Source organism: Mauremys mutica, chromosome 1 (genome assembly GCF_020497125.1).
Source record: "Mauremys mutica isolate MM-2020 ecotype Southern chromosome 1, ASM2049712v1, whole genome shotgun sequence".
Taxonomy (NCBI): domain Eukaryota; kingdom Metazoa; phylum Chordata; order Testudines; family Geoemydidae; genus Mauremys; species Mauremys mutica.
The window spans coordinates 348,567,490-348,589,907 of record NC_059072.1 but is presented as its reverse complement, the minus strand read 5'-3'; the positions used below and the strand labels follow the sequence as shown (position 1 = coordinate 348,589,907).

At 45.4% G+C, this 22,418-nt stretch overlaps 1 protein-coding gene across 7 annotated transcripts; it reads left to right on the top strand.

Annotated features, from left to right (window-relative positions):
• Nucleotides 1-177: 177 nt before the first annotated feature.
• Nucleotides 178-18,075, top strand: AAMDC (adipogenesis associated Mth938 domain containing). 7 transcript variants are annotated; one of them, XM_045021091.1, is made up of 5 exons: nt 178-262; nt 784-959; nt 5,999-6,147; nt 16,108-16,203; nt 17,058-18,075. In XM_045021091.1, exons 2-5 carry the CDS (start codon nt 917-919, stop codon nt 17,196-17,198), a joined length of 429 nt encoding a protein of 142 aa, XP_044877026.1. In that variant the 5' UTR covers nt 178-262; nt 784-916; the 3' UTR covers nt 17,199-18,075. The 7 variants fall into 7 exon arrangements, with proteins under 7 accessions (XP_044877026.1, XP_044877057.1, XP_044877067.1 ...); XM_045021132.1 differs by lacking the exon at nt 784-959 and adding an exon at nt 5,703-5,884 and having other exon boundaries at nt 190-262; XM_045021142.1 differs by lacking the exon at nt 178-262 and adding an exon at nt 5,703-5,884 and having other exon boundaries at nt 805-959.
• Nucleotides 18,076-22,418: the final 4,343 nt, after the last annotated feature.

Here is a 22,418-nt window from a genome sequence, read left to right as displayed (position 1 = left end):
TGCCTCGTGTGACAGGGGAACGAAAACAAGGCGGGGGAAGGAGGGAGGGCGGGGACCGAGTCCGGGGCAGCCAATCAGATCGAGACGGAGGAGTCAGCGCCTGTTACTCTCGGAGCGCGGGATGGGGCGAAGGCTACAGCGCGGGGGGCGTGGTCTGTGTCGGGGAGCTGGCCAATGAGCGGGGAGGGGGCGTGTCCCCCGGGGCAGAGAGGCCGCTGTGGCTCTCCTGACGGGAGGGGGCTAGCGGAGCTGGGCCTGCCGCGTGAGTGGGGGGCGCTGGCGGGTGTCCCCAAGGGGGCGTGGCTTCCCGGGGGCCAGGCAGGCTAAGGGGACAGTAAACAGCCCCCGGGGGGGTTACGGACGGGCCCCTGGGAGGCAGGGGCGCGTGCCCATGTCTCAGGCGTGGGCCGAGGTGAACGGGCTGCCCGGGGGGGGAGGGGTGAATAGGAGCCTCCCTCCCGGGGGGGCGGTCGGTTAAAGGTCCTGCGCGTGCCGTTGGAGGGCGTGGGGTAACTGGGGTGTTCCTGAGGGGGAGGTGAGGGGTAAATTGGACTCTTCCCTTCCCGGGGTGAGGGATAAATGGGGTTTCCGGGTGGGGGGCTGGAGTGAGGAGGGATAAATGGGGTTTCCATAGGGGGACTGGACTGGGGTAAATGAGGTTTCTTTGAGGGGGCTGGAATGTGAGGGGTAAATGGAGTTTCCACGGGGGGGGGAGGGCTGAAGTGGGGTAGGGGGAATAGATGGGGTTTCCTTTGGGCATCAGAGGCAGCTTTTCCCTATCAGGAGGCGCCAACTGTCACAGAACCTGCCAGTGCCAACGTTCCATCCTGTTTCCAACATTCCGTCCTGTCTCCTGTTACCGAGACATCACCCCCCAAAACATCTTGTTTGCTGCGAGCCTGATTCTGCCATCCTCATGCTGGGGAGTGTTTTACTCAGCTGGTGGGGCTATAAGCAGAGTAAGATATGATGATAAGGAAGGATAGTCCAGTGATTATAAGTAAGGCTACGTTTTAATCATGGTCATTTTTAGTAAAAGTCACGGGCCATGAACAAAAATTCATGGCCCATGACCTGTCCCTGAGTTTTATTAAAAATATCAATGACTAAAACTTGGGATGGGAGCTGCCTGAGACCCCCACTGGTGCTGGAGGGTGGGGGCAGGTGGCAGCACCAATGGGGGTCTCAGGCAGCTCCCACCCCAAGTTTTAGTTGGTGCTGGAGGGCGGGGGCGGATGGCAGCAGTGTGTGGCCAGGGACACCCACTAGTGCTGGGGGAATGGTTGGCAGGGCCGGCAGGCTGAATAGCTGCCTCTGTGCCTCCCCTTTTTCCCTCCCAGCAGCAACAGATTTAGTTTGGGTGCGGCAGGAGCACGGGACGGGGTGAGGCGGGCTCTGGGTGGTGTTTACCTAGCTGGAAGGCTCCCTGGAAGTAGCAACATCCCCCTAGCTCAGCAACATCCTAGGCAGAGGTATGGTCAGGCAGCTCTGCACACTGCCTCCACCTGTAGGCACCGCCCCTGCAGTTCCCATTGGCCATAGATCCCAGCCAAAGGGAACTGCAAAACAGTGCAGAGCTGCCTGGCCACACCTCCACCTAGCAGCTGAGTGAGGAGGATGTCATTGCTTCCAGGAAGCCCCCCAGGTAAGCGCCACCCAGAGCCCACCTCACTCTGTCCCATGCCCCAGCCCACACCCAAACTCTGCTTCTGTGGGCATGGTGGCCTGAGACTGCCCCAGCAGTGACCTGTGCACCTGGTGAAGGGGCTGCCTGAGCTGCCCCTGAGCCAGGTGCACTGGCTGCTGCAGAAGTCACAGAGGTGACGGAATCTGTGACTTCAGTGACATACTTGCAGCCTTAATTATAGGTATGTTAGATAGATATTGTGCGTAAAGGTGACAGAATCGTGTGTTGGTTGAACAGCAGTAGAAAGAAGAATGTATGTTCCTTCTGATTTAGCAACCTATCACAGCTGTTTGAATGCACCTATAATGAGCAGTTGGCTGATTCCCATAAACTAGGCTCTTGTTCTGGGTGCTGACATTCAGATACACTGCTTAGGATGCAGTAAGAAGGGACAGTTTTCTCCCAGATGGCCCCATGGGGACATAGGTCCTTGATCAGTAGTACTAATAGGATTCAACCTGCTAAATACCAAATGTGTGATTGTCCTAAAATTAGGACATACCATCAAATGTTGGAGGAAGGAGGCAGAAATTAGTCCCATGTATCATTCCAACAAGATATTTTAAATAAGTGTAAAGAATTAGTTTCCTGTGTTTTATCCTCCTCCTACAGGGCTCTATGTAATCTTGCCCCTCTGTGTTTCTGTTCTCAATTCTCCCATTTCCCCCACCCCTCCCACCCCACTCCATACTCTCCTTCCAGTTCTCTGTCCTTCACTTCTTTTTACCATTCTCAGCTTTGTGCCTTCTGTCATGGTCCTCTTATGCCTGGAGCAATCTGCTCACTAGTTTACTTTCCCCGGATTAAACAATGAAGCTAAACTAATCATTTCCTAAACCAGAACTTCTTGATTCTTAAACACTAAATCTGCCTCCTTTTCTGATCCCCGTCTCTTCTAAAATTTAATCCTGCCCCTCCTCTTGTTCCCTATATAACTGTCCAACCATTGTTTTTTTCAGTTATAAACCTCTCATAACCCTTACTCTAACAGCTGCACCATCTCTACTGTTCCCCTTTTTCAAGTGCAATAAAAAAGTCACCTTAGCTCACCTGTCTATCCACCCCTTCTGTTCAGAGCATATTAATTGCTCTCCTCCATAGTCAGAACTCTTTGATGGTGATTGACTCCTTTGTTCTCATCCTCCTTGATCTCAGGCCAGGCTTGGATTTTTATGAACCACTTTGCTCTCCTTCACCATCTCAATGCACAGTTATCTCTGATTCCCTCCTGACATACCTACCTTTCTGATCACTCTGCCTCTTGTTACTCTGCACTGAGGTCTAACTCCACTGGAAGTTAGATGCATCGGTGCTTTTGAAAATCCCATTTGGCATCTATCTGCATATTTAGGTGCGTAAGTAACTTTAAAGATCTGGTCCCACACCTCTTCTTTGGAGTTCCGCTAGGTTTAATTCCTGGCCCACTGCTGTTTTCTTTCTATTTTCTTCTTGTGTGAACTTCTGTCAGACTTTAAATGTACTTGCCACTATTATGTTGATGTTACCAACTGTTCACATCCTCTGATATTTCTAACAATTCCTTCCTGTCCACTCTCTCTGCCTGTTTTGATCATGCAGAACATGTGGTTTCATCTTAACTTACTTTCTCAATGTCTCAAAGACAGCGAAAGGGCAAGAAAAGCATCCTCATGCACAACTCCATTTCCCTCTTGACTTAATCTCCTGCCATAACCTCTTATATTGCCTCCACACAGTCTGTAACCTAGGTATCATCTTTGATTTTAAGTCTCTGTCTTCCCATATTGCCTACGTTTGCAAATCTACCTAACTTAATCAGCTCCCTAACACTGCCCCTATTATGCATGTCATGGCTGGAATCCTGATCCATTCCTCCACTAACTTGCCTTTCATAGGAAAATAGGAATTGCTATAGTAGCAGATCAGACCTTAGACAGTACCTCATGTTTCAAAAGAACATACAGGGCAACCCATAGTGGACAGTTAAGAGACGGTTATGGGATGATGCCCCAAAAAAGAGAGACTTGTATTCCTTCTAAAAATAATTGTTTTTAAATGCAACTTTTAGATGCCCTCCTGAATTCTATTAAGCTGTTTACCTCAATGATATCTTGTGGCAATAAGTTCCATAGACTAATTATTCCCAATATATACATATTTCCTTTAACTAGTTTTAAGTTTTGTCTTTCAAATTCAGTAAATGCCTCCTTATTCTTATGTTATTGGAAAGGTAAATAGGAGCTCCTGATGTACATTCTCTATCCCATTCACATTATGTCCTGTCTCTCTTATACAGACCCAGTTATTTCAACCTCTCTTCCTATGGGAAGTTTTTCATACCCCAAATCTTTTGTTATCTATCTAAAGAGAACTATAACTCTCTTCTGTATAATCTCGAGCTATTGTAACTCCATAATACTTGTTTCTTAGTAAACCGTCACAAATATTTTATGCAGAAACTCTCCTGTTCAGAGTTAACTTCCAGATGATCTGCTCTGTTACTTTTACCCTTTGGTCTGTGTGGGTGAACGGAGGTGAGTGACTGATCTCCTTTGTCTTGAGACTTGCCCTTGTTCTTCCTTTCTTCTTCTGTTGCTGCCTCACTTCACATACCTCTCAGAAATGAAGATTTGTGTCTCCACATGAAAGGAAGCTGGCTCCATGGCATTGATTGCAGACATGTACAGAGAGAACCAAAAGACACAAATCTAGTAGAGCTGTAGTCTTATGCAGGGGACATCCCTTGCGCACAAGGGTATCAGGCACTTTGTCCTTAGCTTCGGAAGGAGTCAACAAAAAAAGTTTTCCTATTATTATGCTATAAGCATAAATGCTGAGGCAGTCTAAAGCCTTTGCTGAGTCCCAGGTAGTAGTGCTGTTTGTTCTTCATGTGACATTTGAGGCAGCAAACTCAAATGCATTCTTGGCAGTCAAAGAAGAGTATCTACTGTCTGGTACCATAGTTTGCCTTGGTGTGTGTAAGGGGGAGGAGGGTTGCATTGCAAGGTTACTGTAATGTTATTTGAGCTTTTGTGCAAATGTTAGCAGGTTTTTCCTTAAGATTTTCCAAGAGGACTGAAAATCTGTTAATCCAGAGATTGCTCTTTTGTGAGGACTCTCTCATTAATCAGCAACACCAGGCTTCCTGCAGTGGATTTTGCTGTCGAATTTGAACAATTTAACACAACTTCAGGATGGGGAAATGTTTCTCTGAGTAGAAATCTGGATAGACTGGAGAAGAGAATGTAGTTTTTAAGTGGGTGGTTGAATTCCATACATTTAATTAAAGGGCCTTTTTACTATTCACCTTATAAAGAGAGTCCACTCTTCACATGAGTTGGAACAGAATGAACAGAGCTCTCTTCAGTGCAGAGATAGCATTTCAATAGAAAACTGGTTGTTTTCAGCCCACCCCACTCAGGAACTGGAAGGGCAGAAAGACAAATCTCTAGGATGGTGGTCTAATACCTAGCAAGCCGATCTAAAGCATTCCTGTAGTATCTGCCACCCTATCACCTGTGTGATGAGCTGAGGTCTAGTGGAAGACTCCTATCAGAGATCCATCTCTGGTGCTGTAAAGACAGCGTGGCTTCCCCCTGCTGCCCTTCTTGGTTTTGTGGGAAAGGGAGCATTTTGTTCCTTTCTAGTGTCTTCCACTGTCCCTGATCACTGCCTAGATCAGACTGTGATGGGTGCATTAGAAATGCCTAAAGTAGACTGACAAAGGAAATGGTGTAATAGCTTTCAGTCATCAATGACCCCACTCACAAGCGGGGGAAAAAGGGGAGGGTGGAAGAAACAATCCAGTACGCAAACATTCCTAAAAGTGAGTCCTTTGTATAGCATACAGCTATCTTTCCTTGTTCTACTGAATACATTTGAACCTTAATTCAAAGCTGACACAGCAAATACCTTGCATTTTACCCTCCTCCTCCAGCCCATCTTAGGCACCATAACCATCTATCTAAGTGTTGATATTACCATAGTATCTGAGCATCACCCAATAATTAATGGATTTATCTTTGCAAAACCCCAGTAAGATAGAGAAGTAGTATCATCCCTGTTTTACGGATGGGGATCTGAGACATCAAGAGGTTAAATGTCTTGCCCGAGGTCCCACATGAAGTCTGCCAGAGCTGAGAACTGAGCACATCATCTGAGCCCCAGTCCAGTGCTTTAACCAAAAGACTGTCCTTCCTTTCTTCCTCAGCACTCATTGTGAGTAACATCTGTATTTACTTACATTCCAGGCTCCTCAGGGCATGAACACTTATTTTTCTGATAAGCGCCATACATGTTATGGTGCCATGTAGCTAATGTTGTTTATTTCAGACCTTTTCAATTTGGCAATGTCTTCTCCTGAAATCGCTTCCCTTTCATGGGGTCAGATGATGGTGAAAGGTTGTTCTACAACTTATAAGGACTGCAAAGTGTGGCCAGGAGGGAGCCGAACCTGGGATTGGAGAGAAACAGGGACAAATGTAAGTACATTGTTTAGTCTATTTTAAAGTAGGGGCTAAGAGAGCTTTCTTGGGAACAGTTACTGCTGTATTTGCCAGTAGTGGAAGCTAAGAAATGTGGCGTCCAGAATTGGACACAATACTCCAGCTGAGGTCTAATCAGCGTGGAGTAGAGCATGGAGAATTACTTCTTATATCGTGCTTACAACACTCCTGCAAATACATCCCAGAATGATGTTTGCTTTTTTTGCAACAGTGTTATACTGTTGACTCATATTTAGCTTGTGGTCCACTTTTATACTGGTATAGCTATTCTGCTATGGGAAGGGAAATAAGTTATACCAGGATAAAGCATCTTTATCAGGGGTGGGCAAACTTTTTGGTCCGAGGGCAACATCTGGGTGGGGAAATTGCATGCAGGGCCATGAATGTAGGGCTGGGGCAGGGGGTTGGGGTATAGGAAGGGGTGCGGCGTGCAGGAGGGGGCTCAGGGCAAGGGGTTGGGATGCAGGAGGGATGCAGGGTGTACAAGGGGGCTCAGGACGGGGTTGCAGTGCAGAGTGCAGGAGGGGGCTCAGCGCATGGAGTTGAGGTGCAGGAGAAGTGGGGCAGGGGAATCAAGGCAGGGGGTTGGGGTGCACAAGGGGTTTGGGCTGCGGGCTCTGGCCCGGAGCCGCTTACCTGGAGTGGCTCCTGGGTGGCAGTGGCACACCCCAGGGCCAGGGTAGGCTCCCTGGCCCCATGCTGCTCCAGGAAGCGGCTGGCACCATGTCTTTGCAGCCCCTGGGGGGGGGAAGAGGGCTCTGTGCGCAGCCCTCGCCTGCGGGTACCTCCCCCAAAGCTCCCATTGGCCACAGTTCCCCATTCCCAGCCAATGGGAGCTGCGGGGGGCAGTGCCTGCAGGCGAGGGCAGCGTATGGAGCCCTGTTACCCCTCCCCCATGGGCCGCAGGGACATAGTACCAGCCGCTTCCAGAAGCGGTGCAGGGCCTACGGCGCCACGGAGGTGGCAGTCCTGCAGGCCGGATCCAAAGCCCTGACAGGCCGGATGGAACCCATGGGCCATAGTTTACCCACCCCAATCTTTATGCTAATATAACTGTGTTCTCAAAGTAGAGGTTGTACTGGTATAACTATATCAGCAGATACCCCACACACCCCTACCCAAAAGTGAAATGGGTACAAAAGTCACACGTAGACCAGGACTAATGCTCTTGGTCCTGAACCTACAACTATATCTTATGTGGGCACACAGAACCCCACTGAAGACAATTGGCCTGGTGCGAACCCAGCTGCAGGCCTGGAGCCCTTGTTTAGGAGCTCAATATAGAATCTTTAGAGAGAAATGTCTTCCAGCACTGAGTATTAGTTTGATACTTACAGTACATAGCGCCCTTTGTGTAGTGATCTTAAGTGACTGGCAAATGGGGAAATGTGAATTAGTGAGCCCCCCCACTTCTTTTTTTTTTTATTGTGCTACTTTATTATGTAGAAGAAGGGCCTGAAGCAGAGTGGAGGGTAAGGGGTCAGTTTTCTTTTTTTCTTTTTACATTAGAAATTGAGATCTTATCTACCCTATTTTTTCCTTTAAGAATCTCTGGATGACTGGAGAACAAGAAGGTTTATAATAGCAGAAAAGTCATGCAAATGAAACCTGATTAATTGAACAGGAAGTGATTTTTGGTTAGACTGTTTCAAACTTGTGTTTTATTAACACCTACAATACGCTTGGGAGGAATATGCTCTTTATAAAGATTCAAACAAGCACCCTTCAGCTGAAGGCTGAGAAAGCCTTAAGTCCATAGCAGCTCATCTGAGGACTCCTCCAGCTAATGCAGGGAAAATAAGATGCAACATTCCTGAAATCTGTACAGTTAAAAGAATTACAAGAAAAAACAGACCTCCTTTATCCAGTTTCAATAACAAAAAACACACCCATATTTTTCCCTTTGCAGGTCACTTTTAAAGCTCTGTACTTGCAGATAGGGAAGCAAACATGGAGCAATTATGTGACTTGGCTAAGATCATACAGCACGCAGCAAAAAAGGGAATAGAACTAAGGTTTCCCAGCTCCAAATGTGCTAGGAAAAGGTTCTCTTTATTTAACAGACTGGGAATGTTTGGGTGATAGTCACAGCACTTACCTCGTCACCCAGACAAGGGTGTGCTTCCTGTAGGGGTGTTTCTATTCGCGGGGCTGAAGCCTGTGCATCAGGTGCTGTCACCCAGGGTGCCCCTCATGCTCTGCACTCTTGTTAGAAATAAATTGCTTCCTTTGCTGCTGTGCTGACAAATTGATGCCCTGTAGGTAATTCTCCTCTCCTTGGGAAAACTGCGTAACTGGCTCTGCAGGGTTCTGTAGCTTTAAGGAGTAACAGTCCATGTGACCTTAACCCTGGGGGATAAAAGGCAGCCTCCCTGGCTGACTGCACTTCTGTGCCAGCTGCTACTGGGGAAAAAAGGAACAGGATTCCTGAGAGGTAGAGTGGAGAACAGAGAACAGACAAAGAAATTCTACTGCAGTTTCTTTATCTCCCTAGCCCCCAAATCAGAAGAATTGGCTGGGATAATGCATTTGCTCCCACGTTAGATCTCCCTCCCCATGAAGCTTGTTTGTTAAGAAACAGACAGCGCCCCTCTCAGAAAATCTTTGTGTAAACAATTTTTTTTGTTTTTGTTCCAAGGCTTTAACATGTCCAAAGTGTTGATCACAGGCAGTGAACCCTCACCAGCTATCTAATTATTGTAATTACATTAAGCCGTACCTTTTCCTTTTATTTAGGTCTAAGTGACTATCGTTAAAGTACACAAAGGTTTCTAGCGTACCTCAAAGGCCCATAAGGAATTTTCTCTTTCATAAACACATTTTTTTTAAAAATGGTTAAGTCCACCCAGCAAGGCTCTGTAACAAGGTGAGTAGTGTAGGAGAGGGCATACAAACCTACGTAGGCTAAAGGGACGGGAAACTCTCTATTTCCCTTGCTGGGTCTAGAGCAGCCTGGTGTTTATGCACGGTTTCTAGCCTGAGGAACTAAAGATGAGACCCAGCTGTCACATGGCATTGTGGAATGGGGATGATAATATTGCTGTAACATGGTGGCTTCCCTCACTTGAAACTTAAGGAACTGGTGAAAAGTTGGCTTCAGCTTGGAAAGACTTCTGCTTAAAAAATAAATCTGACAACTGACAGTAACAGCACACAGTGATTAAAGAACAGGGATGACATGTAATGAAAAGAGTTGTCTGGTCCTCTGTAATACTGAAGATTGGGGAAGGAAGGAATGTGGATCCCCAAACCATCAGAGTATCCCCCAGAGGGCAAAGTTGGAAAACTAGTGAAACAACAAGAGTCATGTTATTAAATTGTAGGCTGATGCTTTGGCCTTAGTTTCTGCAGTGAATGGGATATTTTCTGGGAGGGAAGGAACGGTTCCACGTTCTTGCAAGTTAGCTGGTTGTCTGATCACATTTATGTGCCTTTGATAGTTGTCTTCCAGAAGAATTGTTCAAAGATCTGCTACAGCACTGCCTATTTTGTAAGGAAAGAAAAAACATGGTCAGTCCCTCAGTCACATTCTTAAAGAATATTTTAATCTCTTTAAAGACTTGAATAGATTAATGGTAACAATTTTCACATTGAAAAGAGACCATACTGTAGCCAAATACAAGGCATAGTTCTTCTGTTTGTGTTTACGGTACATTTACTGCTAACCTTGTATAGACAGAAGCAGCAGAAAAGTTAATGTAGGAAAAACAGTGGAAAAATCTCTGAAACAGTATGGCGGGTTTTGGTGTGTGTGTGTGTGTTGTTTTTTGTTAAAGGGAATGAGTAAATCAGGGGAAAATTCACATTTTTTTTAATTCAGTCAAAATCTTCCATAAATATTTTAAGGAGATTAATCTCTTTAATTAAAATCATTTTTTGGATTTAAACATTCCTCTACCAAACACTGCAGCATTAGGATAGTACAGGAGAACTAGAAAATGAAACAGACTATACAATGAAGTAAAAACTGACCAGTATAACTATCCATACTGAATAAAATTCACAAAATAAAAAATAGAAACAAGTAGAAAGTTGCATTTAACATTTTCAGTTTTAATCTTTTTTTTTTTTTTTTTTAATAAAGGAGAGGGGTAAACTTTACTCTATCACAGCTGTAATCCTATTGACTTCAATAAGGTTTTGTTGATTTTAACACTAAACTTTTGCTGTTATTTTAATCTGACAGTATTCATTTAATTTTTAGTATCTGAGACGTTAGCTGCCAAACTGAAATACTTTATAAATGTGTAGAGGGGCTACACATCCTCTCAGTTTATAGCGCTCTATATAGTATGTTAGCATGTCATTCATATGGTCAATTGATGATGATCCTCTTTCACTGGTACATTTAAACTACCTAGAGTATCCTCCTTTTGCAGTGTTGTTGTAGCCATGGATATTAGAGAGACAAGGTGGGTGAGAATCTTTATTGCACCAACTTCTCTTGGTGAAAGAGACAAGCTATCAAGCTTCAGGTCTGGGAAAGATACTGAGTGGCCTGGTCTACGCTACAAAGTTAGGTTGAGGCAGTGTGTCTTATGTCAATCTAATTGTGCATGTCTATACTTACATTTGTCTCCAATCGCTGAAAACACTCCCTGATGGCAACACATTAACACTACCTCCCCGAGTATCATTGTGTCATGGTTGCTGTACTGAGATCGCTGCTGCAGAAGTGTAGACGCTGCATTACCTTTGTTGCTCTTAACAGTCCTCCAGCAGCTGTTTCACAGTGCTCAACCATGTCTGCTCTGGTCACAGCTGTGAACTCCATTGCCCAGCAGTCATGGAGACTGGAAGCCCTTTGCTCACCCCTTAAAATCCTGTGAATTTTTGAAGTGCTTTTTCCTGATTGTCCAGCTTGACAAGCCCACCTAGTAGCTCTCTGTTGTGTAGAAGTGCCCAGCTGATCGTACTGTACTGGCTACATGATCCAGACACATAGTATACTGTCAGCATACCAGAAGGCCAGAGGGGCCAATACTTGATCTGATGCCAAGCCAGACTTGCCAGTTTTACAAAGAGCTGCATGCCATATTTGGTGGAGAGCCCACTAGCACCCTGCAGACCACCCTGGATACCTCTGAGGAGCCTGATGCTGCTGCAAACAGCAAGGAGGAGGAGGAGGATGGGGGACATGCAACCAGGAAAGGATCAAACTATGCCACGAGCCAGGATCTGTTTGAGACACCACTGCGGTCCAGTCAGTCGAGCACAGGCAAGAAGGGGAAGGAACCTTGGGTTAGTGTGTAAATGTATTTCCCATTACAATATTGTACTGACACCTCCAACTTAACAGGACACTGCTTTTCACTACTTTACTTATACTAGAAGAGCTAGTGGTACAACAAGGAGAAGTAGATTTATCTGCTTTTCATACCCTGTAGTTAGGTGGGAAGGGGACCGCTGTGCAGAGCAGTTTGTTTATGTACAGAGAAATGGCCCCAGGATCCTCCTGAGAGAGCTTGATGTAACTTTTGTGGAGATACTCTGCAATCCTCTCCTGAAGGTTTCTAGGGATGGCAGCCTCATTTCTTCTTCCACTGTAGGACGCTTTCCCATGCCAGTTGACAATAAAACTTCAGTAGGCACCATTGCAGTAAACAGGCTAGGAGCATAGGGTGCCTGGTGGCTTCAGGATGCCAGCAACAGCTGTGCTTCCTGCCTTTGTTACCCTCAGGAGTGAGAGATTGACTAAAATCACCACTGCGGGTGGAAAATGGTGCCAATATTCAGTGTCATTGCCCTATACTCAGTTCCATGGAACCAAGCAATTCCTTCCTCATTTTCCTTGCCCCTGCCATGCCATACTCACTGTGGCTGAAGCCGTGCACAATCATTCCAAGGCAGAAGTGGCAATGAGTACGTCTTACGTAAAACTTTAGGGGAGCAAGGGAAGGGAATTCTGAATCCGAACTTTTGTTTTCTGTTGTGACTATACTGACAGTGGCACCTCTGTGCGTTTTATCTGTACTGCTGCTGTTGCCCTTGCAGATTTCCCTTCCATAACTGCAGCACGCCTAAGCCAGATGAGGAGGAGGAAAAAAGGACGCAGGCTGACAGATTCAGTCAGATCCTGCAAGCCATAGCAGACAGGAGAGAGGCTCTGGAGTCCTGGCAGGAAAAGGAGAGGGAGATGCACCAGGATATAATGGAGCTTCTCTGGCAGCAAACACAGATGCTGCAGACTCTTATGGACCTACAGGTTCAACAGTCAGGGGCTTGCTTCCCCTTGCAGTCCACGGAGAACTCCATTATAGCACCTGCAATGTTTCCATTACTCAGTAAAATTGTATTGTTTGGAATAATTCATTATTAGTTCCCAACATATGCTGCAGAGTGCCTAGTGGGATTGAAAGTGCCCACTTGTTTTTGTATAGTGTGACAAAAGTCATAAGCTCAGTCACAAAAACAGTGTAATAATAAAATGTACAAGAAGCACCACAAAATTAAATAGGTGCATTGACAGTGTTCTGTTCACCAGGCACCACACAATTCCTCCCAGAACAGTAGGACCAAGTAGAGCACAGTACACCACAACACATTACTGTGGCTTACTGTTAAAGTGCTCTTTCAAAGCCTCCCTGAGCCACGTATCTCTATGTTGAGCTCTTGTAATAACCTTTGTGTCTGGCTGTTCAAACTCAGCAGACAGCTGCTCAACCTCTGTCTCTGCACCAATTTTTCTCCCTTTGCTTCACAGGTATTATGCAGGACACAGGAAGCAGCTATAACCATTGGGATGTTTTTCTCACTAAGATCCAATCTTCTGAGTAAACAATGCCAGCCTCCTTTCAGTCTGCCAAAAGCGCATTCAACTGCCATTCTGCACCTGAGCTGAGCCAGTAGGATAGTTCCTTGGGGCTGTCAAGGTGGCTGGTATGTGGCATCATGAGCAAGGGGCACTAGGTTCCCCAGGATCACTGTTGGCATTTCAAGATTGCTAATGGTAATCTGGCAGTTGGGAAAGAAAGGCCTTGCTTGTAGCTTTCTGAACAGTTCTGTGTTCTTAAAGATGTGAGTCATGCCTGCAGTCATGCCTGCGGCAGGTCCAGTCGTCCCGGGGCTCGGGGCTCCGGTGGACCTCCCACAGGCATGACTGCGGCAGGTCCGCCGGCCCAGCCTGCCGCCCCCCCCCGGCCGCAGGGGACGCCCCCTAGATTTTGCCGCCCTAGGCACCAGCTTGTTTTGCTGGTGCCTAGAGCCGCCCCTGCCTGCATTGCCAGAGACTATTAATGGCTCTGCACACTTGCATAACAATGGCTCCATAGTGGATTTTCCAATTCCAAAATGATTTTTCCACTGACCAGTAGCAATCTGGTGTTGCATGTCTCCACAGTACAATAGCTTCTTGCTTCTCCATTGTTAGTACAGCCCTTATTCTTGTGTCCCTGCGCTGGAGGGCAGGGGAGAGCTTGGCACACAGATCCAGGAATGTGGCCTTGCACATCCGAAAGTTCTGCAACCATGGCTCGTGATCCCAAGTCTGGATTACGCTGTGATCCTACCAGTGGGTGCATGTTCCTCAGGCCCAGAAGCAGTGCTCCACCAGCTGCAGCTGCTTTGTGAATGCCAACAACTACCCTGAATTGATTCTATGTTTAACAGCAATCTGTCCTCCAGGAAATCATGATGTTCCCTGCTGATTTAGTCCTTGGAGCTCTGCAAATACCAGAGAACGATGCATCCATTGCTTGCAACGCTCATGACAATAGTTCAGAGCTGTGCAGGCTTCATGCTTCTGTCAGAGATGGTGGACAGCGAGGAGGGCTGTGTGGGTTCATGGGATTTTTTTTTTAAAAGGTGCAAAAATTATGGAATATAGATGACATTATGAGATGAAGAAAGTTGCATGCTGGGACGTTGACCTCTCCTGGCTCCCAGTCACCCCTGCGTCACTAGTTTTTGCCCCACCATGCATTGTCATAACTTCCCAAAAGACGGTGTGCTAGACGATGGTGAGTTGTATACTGGGATGCCTACCCCTGGTGCACTGCACGGTGTAACACCACAAGCATTCCTGGTGAGTACACACAGTGCCAGTGCAAGGAGCCAAGCATACATATGCCCAGGTGATATACTAACTCTGGTGGCTTTAGGCTGATGTAATGTAGCAAAAATTTGTAGTGTAGACATGGCCAGAGTGTCACATCTAAATACAAAGTAGAGAAGATTATTAAACGTAAGGAGGTAACATACTGCAAGAGACCATTCAAGGTGAAATGGCTGTTAAGACCTCTGCAGTCATGGGAGAAAGGAGGATTAGTAGGTTACAGATTGTTGTAATGAGCCAGAAATCCAGTGTCTTTGAGTCCATGGCTTATAGCATTTAGCAAAGTTATGAATTTAAGCCCCCAGGCTCATCTTTTGAAGGCATTGTGCACCTTTGAGGTTTCCTTTGAGGACAAGGCCTGGGAGATCAGATATGGAGTGATCATTTTATGAAAAGCATTTGCCTATGGGTTGTATGGTGGCTTTTTTTTATTTTTCTGTGAGAGTTCATTCAGGAACATAATTCTCTTGTTTCACCCACATAGTTGTTACTGGGGCATTTGATGCCGTGGATGAGGTACACCACATGATGTGATAGATATGTGTAGGACCCATGGAACTTGAAAGGTGTATTGTGGGGGATATTGATCATTGCATCAGTGGAGCTATGTCTACTCGTCTTGAATCTGTTATGGCAGGGTCTGGTGCCACTTTTGAGTTGATGTGTACTGGTCTATGGAGCTTGCTTCTGCTGATGAGTTTCGCAAGGTTAAGAGGTTGTTTAAAGGCCAGAAGAGGGTGTTCAGGAAAGATTTATTTCAGGATGTAGTTCCATCGAGTATGGGTTGTAATTGATGGGTAGGCGGTGTGGGGTGGTCGGTGACAACCAGAGGTGTGCAGGTTGGAGGGGAGGTTCTACATTGAAGTAGCTTCTCTCAGATGGTTTTTGTGGCCCATTCCATGATGCAATCTACTTCTCTGGGGGAGTATCCTTGTTTACTGAAGGCAGTTTTAATTGTGTTAAGGTGTGTATCCCAGACTCTCTCTTCTGGGCACATTTCATGTTATCTGCGTGCCAGGCTGTAGCTAAACAGATTGTGTTTGAGGTGGTTAGTGGATGTGTGAAGGTAGGTGTGGTGATCTGTGGCTTTTGTGTATAATTGTTTGTAGGATTCCCTTGTTGAAGCTGATCGTGGTGTCCAGGATTGTTGATGCTAGTGTGGGAGCATTCTAGAGATGGATGGTGGTGGTTGTTACTGAAGTTGTGGTGGAAATCTGAGGGAGTTTAGGTCATCTTTCCAGAGAATGAAAATATCATTGTTTCTTAGGTACATCAACAGTATGGGGTATAATTTTCCATAAATTCTTCCTCAAGGTGTCCCATGAAGTGGCTGGCATATTGGGGAGCCATCCTAGTACCCATGACTGTTCCCATGGTTTAGACAAGTGTTGCTGAATGTAAAATTATGGGTGAGAATGAAATGGGTGTTTGGTGATGTTTGAAGTGGCTATCTGGAGTGTTCATTATCTTGTAGATATTTGAAGCAGGCAGTGAGGCTGGTGAGGGGTGTTGGTGTATAGGGAGGTGAAATGTATGATGGCAAGGATGGTGTTAGGAGGGAGGTTGTTACTGGAGGAAATTGGCTCTTGGGGGGGAGGGGGCATGGTTGAGGATGGGCTCTGAGAGTTCCACTATTCCTTCAGTAAGAGTGCCTTGACCAGATATGATGGATCTGCCTGGGTTCTCTTGTTTGAGTATTCTTTGACTGGCTAGTATAACATAAAATGGGTGTTAGGAAGAAAGGGATGTTAATTAGTTCTTGTAATGTTACTATGCATTGTCTTATAGCCTGTGACATTGCCAGTTGAAAATATTTAAATGAAGCGTTGCTGTTTGATGCTCTCAGCATGAAAACTGTAGCACTTTTTTTCCTTCAAACTTAGCATTCTCCAGGTGTGCAGCCAGCTGATCTTGAAGAAGTTGTCAAGAAGGGAGTTAAAACTTTAGTGATTGGTCGTGGCATGAGCGAGGCCTTGCAGGTAGGTTTTTGGTCGGACACACCCACACCTTGGAACTGCTGATATTTTTCCCCTTTACGCAGAGATCATTTCTAACCTTCACAGAGAACAGTCTAGTTCATCTTCAGCCTCATAATCTGAACCTATTTTTTTTTTATAAAGCCCAGAAGCACTTACAAAAAAAGTTGTAAAAAATGTAGAATCAGCATTTTGGGGGTAGAGATATTTGCTGAAAGTAACCTCATTTGATACCAATACATTGGCAGCCCAGTGTCAAACTGTACGTGGGTTTACAACCTGCAGGAATAGCAGCAACAATGAAAATCTTTAAACAGTGGTTACTTTTTCAACCCTTAAAACTGATTGTAAACTGGCTCGCTCTCCTCCCCGCGCATTGTAATAATTTAAGTCTCATTGATTACCGTGGCAATACCCTTACTAGCCAAGTGTCACGTGGTAGGCTGAGCGAATTGGCAGAGGCATCCTTGTAATGCTTTCCACACTTGGGAAATTCTGTAACATATTAATTCACAGCCACTTCCACCACTATCTCCTGAATTTCTCCTAATAGTACAGTTCAGAATTGCATTTAGGAACATGTTAGAGAAGAAGGAATACAAGATGGATATACATTAGCTGCTATTAGACGGTGAAATAAAATTCCCTTTGTCTCCACTATAACGGATTCAAAGTTTATTCCCAGCCTATTACCAATTTGGTTATTACCACAAGTTTATTTTACTGCCTTTGAAACGAGATGTAATTAAGCATTTTTCTGAACCAGAGCAACCAGTACTTGTTTCTTACTAGGAGGTCTGGTCTGCAAGGAAAAGAATCTAGCATTTGTTCTTACCTTTTCCTTTCCTCTTCCTCAGGTACCAGCATCTACCGTGGACTATCTCAAGAAAAATGGGATTGATGTGCTAGTCCTGCAAACTGAGAAGGCTGTGAAGGAGTACAATGCACTGGTTGCTCAAGGAGTCAAAGTGGGAGGTGTCTTCCATTCAACATGCTAATGAATTAAACAATACAGCCCTCTTCCTCCGTAGCCAAAACGTCTTGTGCCTTTTGACTGAATAAATGATAGTAGTCAGTATTGGGGCTTTAGTTCATATTTCACACTGTACCAAAGCCTGGCTGTGAGATGAAGACCTAAAACAGAGGAGAAATACAGCAGTATGGAATTTAAATGAATCTAATTGCTCACAAATGTTCTTCCACAGTGCTGGATATGGTAGACTATTTAATCACGATTCCCTATGCTTGTGATTTTTGACCTAATCCTCTAGGTCTGAAGGCATAATTCATCTTCTGACCATTAACGTTTGGCCTAGCTGCTGAAGTAAAATATTCACTTTTAAAACCTGTTAGGAAATGATCTGAGACTTCACTTCTTTTCAGATTTGCCATAGCTGTTGGATGATCACATTTGGTCACTACCATCATGTGTGTAAAATGGTGTATAAAAATGGTGAAAAGCTCTGCCTCCCATTGCCAATCCCTTGAGCTGTCCAAACTCTTAGTGCACGCAGAGTGAAATGATGGTGGATTGGCTTCTTTGGGATGAATACTCTTTCCATGACTTATGATTTATAAATTTTACATTACATGAAAATAAGTCACTGGGAGCTAAAGAAAAGATATCGCTATAGAGGTTATGTAGTAGTACACCTCAATAAGGAACACAATCTAACATATGGTATCAGCAGTGGGATTACTTCAAACCCTGGTTTTATAGTTAATGAAAGTGAAAGCTAGTGTGCAGCATATTAGACTGGCCAATTATTGCTCACTAGCTGGGGAATGGTGGTTGGAATTTTTAGACCAGGTGCTGACGATCAGTTGAACGTTAAATATATGTAGATGTTTAATAAAAGCTGCAGCTTTTAAACCCAATTGAATGGTGCCTGTCTTTCACTTTTATCTTGTGCTGGACTTACTGTAACACATACCCAATTATAAATTAGCTCTAAGATAGATTTCGTTCCACAGGGACTGCTAGCTGTTACTTCAATCTGCATCTTGTATGTAATACAGTAGGGCACAGAGGCCATCAGAAGGGTCCTACTGTGCTAAGTGCTGTATAGTCATGTTGAAACAACTGTGCCTGGTTCCTATTTTTGGAAAGAATTCCTTTTCCTTTGACGTTTGCTTTTCTCCATTTTGTATTAAATGTAAATGATCTCATAGCGCAAATAAGAGGAAGAACTAGTGTTTGTAAAACACAAACTTCATTTTCATCTCTCTTAATTGCAATAATATCCTTCAACACTAGGGCTATGTTGAGGCAGTAGCTCATCTAAAACAGCAGGAGCGTCTTTCTGGGTGTCTTTGCATTCATTGAGATGGCAGCCGGTATAATTAGTAGGTGGATTATTCTCAGTATAAATGCTATAATTCTGAAGAGTTGGTGCGATGAGCAATAAAAGAAAGCACTGACCTAAAGGCTTTAGCTCTCTGACAGAAGTCAGGGGAACAAGCCCTTCTCTCCAAAGACTCTGTACAAATTATGAAAAACTGTTAATGCAAGGCTGTACTTTAGTGCTTGGACCAGGATATGGCCCCTACCCAAATCCAGCCATCATGATGTGTAATCTCCTGAGCTGCCAAAGCTTCAGAAAGCCTCAAGTAGTAGTTACTTGGCAGAAGCCCCACCACCAAACAATCTCAGCTATATCTGGTGGTGCCCATAATGTGCATAGAAGTGATGCATATCAGCAACTCAGTTCCTACACTGATTTTCTTTCAATCTTCCCATTCACATATCAAAATGACATTTAATCCAGTTTCAGGCTGGAGCCATATTTGTAGAACTGAGGCTAGATGAGAGCCAGCTTGGTTTATTTAAGGGGGTAGCACATTGCCGGCTCCTCAAACTGCTTCAGTGTGCTCCGTTCCCATCATGGTCTTGGGGGCAGTTAGCTCCTTTTACTTTTGCCTGTTTGACTTCCATCAGATGCCTTCCTTGTACTGTACCTTTATGCTGCAGCCATTTTAAGTTTCTTCTCGAAGTAACTTCCATCCCTTTGAAGCTGGTGGTGAGGAAAGGGAGGTAGATTTCCTATATACAGTTAGACTGCATCCCCTGCCATTATAACCAAATTCCTGCATTAGCATAAGTCATCCAGTTGTGGTGTGAATCAGTGTGGGTGGCTGTTCCCTTCAGCCCTGCAAAGTAATTATGTGGAATGCTAGTCACTAATGAGCCCAGACTTCTGCCTCAGTAGCTTCCGTAGCCTCATAGGTAAGGTTAAGATTTTGTCACAGTTATTTTTAGGAAATGTCACGGACAGGTGGTGGGCAATAAACAAAAATTCACAGGAGCACCGACCTGCCAGTGACTTTTACTAAAAATAACGGGGAGGAAGAGAAGGCTGGGGGCGGGAGGCAGGAGAGAATGACACCTGGATCCCCGTTGGAGGGGCTGACAGCCACAGCCCCTCTGCCACTGGGGGGGCACAGCCCGGGCTCCAGACCCTGCCAAAGCCAGGGGCACACAGCCCCAGCTGAAGCCATGGGGAGAAGGGGGGCCCCAGCCCCAGTTCCAGCCAAAGCCGTGGGTGAGGAGGGGGAAGCAGCCCCAGCTCTGGCCAAAGCCGCTAACAGCTGAAGCAAAAGGCACAGGTCTCAAACTCACGCAATCTGTGACTTCCCCACCATCCCTTACACACAGGCCAGCCAACACCTGGCTGAATTGTCATTGGATCAGGCCCCATTGGTATGTCTATGCTGCAGCTGCGAGTGAGCCTCCCAGCCCCAGCAAACAGACTGGAACTAGCTAGGCTTGAGCTAACATGCTGACAATAGCCGTGTGGCTGTTGAGGGGTAGGCTCTGAAACCCATCCAATCCCCTGGAGGCCAGCCTGAGCTGCCACCCAAGCCACAATGGCTACAGTGCTATTTTCAGCACATTAGCATGAGCACAGCTAACACAAATCTCTCTCTACCCAGCCCAGGAGAATTGCTTGCAGCCGCAGTGTAGACATATCCATTGTGTCAACCAACCAGCAAACTACGAACATAAGAACTGCCATTGGGTCAGGCCAATGGTTCAGCAGGCCCCCTGTATCTTGTCTCAGACAGCAGCCAATACCAGAGCTTCAGGGGAGCGCAGAGAACAGGGCAATTTTGGAGCTTTTGATGAAGCATTAATTAGGCCACACTTCCTTAAACATCCCACATAGGCAGATCTGTTAAATTGTGATTTCTGTCCAAAAAAAACCAGGCTATATTTCAAAAACCAAACACCTCAAATACCATATTACAGGTATGAACTCTCAGGGCATGGCTCTCAACCACATACACGGCTTCTCCTCTCCCTCCCACCTCCTCTCTCCACCACAGCTAGCAAGAGAGTCTGCCTCCCAGCAAGCTGTGAACACCCACCCCAGAAAATTCTTTTGCACAGAGCTGCTTCTGGGCTTAGTGCCAGCAAGACTCCATGAGCTGCTCAGCCTACACATTACTTATCTTTGTGAGGCAAGGTGCAGAATCAAGCAGCAGGGAGAGGCAGGACAAGTCAGTCTCTCTCTCATACACTCACTCACACACACACGACCAGTGCTGCATAACCCCTTTGCACCACTGTACCCTGTGAAGGCTCCTCTTAACCAAGAGAAAAAGGAGAGTTTTAACACTAGACTATCTCAGGGCCAGCCAAGCATCTAGGGTTTAATCTCTCCCTACTTTTGAGTTTATATTCAGGCAAAATGAAAGAAGATTTGTTAGCTGCCAGCCTCATGGAGCCCCCAGATCCATCTGCCACAAACACAGGAGCGAGTATTTTCTTCAGTATTGACTTGAATTCATCATGGTTTGAGAGCCAGGCTTGGGAAGCAGTTACATCAGGACATCCTGGCTCTAGAAAAACACATGGTTACTAGGGAAGTTTTAAGGGTTGCTGAAGATCTTTTAAGGGCTTCTAAAATATTCCTCTCTGTGAGGTCTTTGGGGAAGAAACCACCCCTCCCCAACAGATTGGTGTGTCTTACAAGGAATGCCATTGCTGCATCAAACCTGGGAAGGATCAGAAGGGATTACCAGGAACCCTGTAGAATCTCACAGCTTGTCAGTTCATCTTTTTCCCTTTGTCAGCTGCTTCACACTCCTCCCTAGTGACCTCTGTGAAGCGGGATAGCCTGTTTTAGTTTTCAAGAGGAGATTATCTGCCCTTGGCTTTAGGCCGTGCAGCCTCTCTCTGGCTGGCTCTCCATGGTGGCCACTACATTCATCTACACTGCTTCAAACATATGCAGGAAAACCTTCTCCTGCTTGTCTGGCTCAGGGTGGGGGGTCCCCAAGCTGAAAGGTCCACAAATAAGGTGGGAGTGCTGAAGGACTGAAAGCACGTCTGCCATGATGCCAGAAGTGGTATGGCCAAGTCCCAGTGCTTCATGGAAAAGTCTGAACTGTCTCCAGCATTGCCCAGGATGAAAGCCTACATGCCTCAGAGCTGAGGAGAAAAGGATCCAGAAAAAATTTACCCTGAATAGTATCAAATACAAAAAAAAGACATGGAGTCAATATCCTAAAAGAAATAGTTTGCTATGTTAAGTAAGTTAGCAGGAGTTATAAGAACCCCCATTAAATGAAAGACATAATAGGAGGACCAGGACAGATCAGAAATCTGTGTACAAAAGTGTAAAACAACATCTGGGTGAAAATAATCCTCAGAACAGGCTAACTAGGAGGGAAAAGACTAGAAAAGCAACAGCACCAAAAGTAAGCAAGGTCTGATAGCAAACTATAAAATAAGTGTGCAGTGCAAACAATAAGGCAGTAAGAGAACCAAAGTAAAATCACAGGGATGCTACAGTCCCTCCCGCTCTATGATAGGCGATACTCAGTCCTGTCAGCCTGATACTAGCAAAGACATAGATGCTCTTTTCTAAATTCCAGTGTAACAAAAAAAAAGTTTGGAGCCACAGCAATTGACTTAAAGATTTGTAAAGAGTGAATTATGTATAACCATCAGTAGCTGAGCCAAACAATGACAAAAGGGGATTAGTCATCATCTGTTTGAATGGTAGAAGACACCCAAGAGAGCGAATGCCTTAGGATTTTGCAATGACGTTGAACTAGGAGTAATAAAATGAAAGAAAAATAGAAGATGAGCATCAGGAAGACTAAGAACTTTGGTCTGACCCGGTACTTATGTTCTTATGTTCACAAGGACAGTGGAAGCCCCATTGCTTGAATCATTTAGAACCAGAGAACATACAATGGGAAGGGAACAA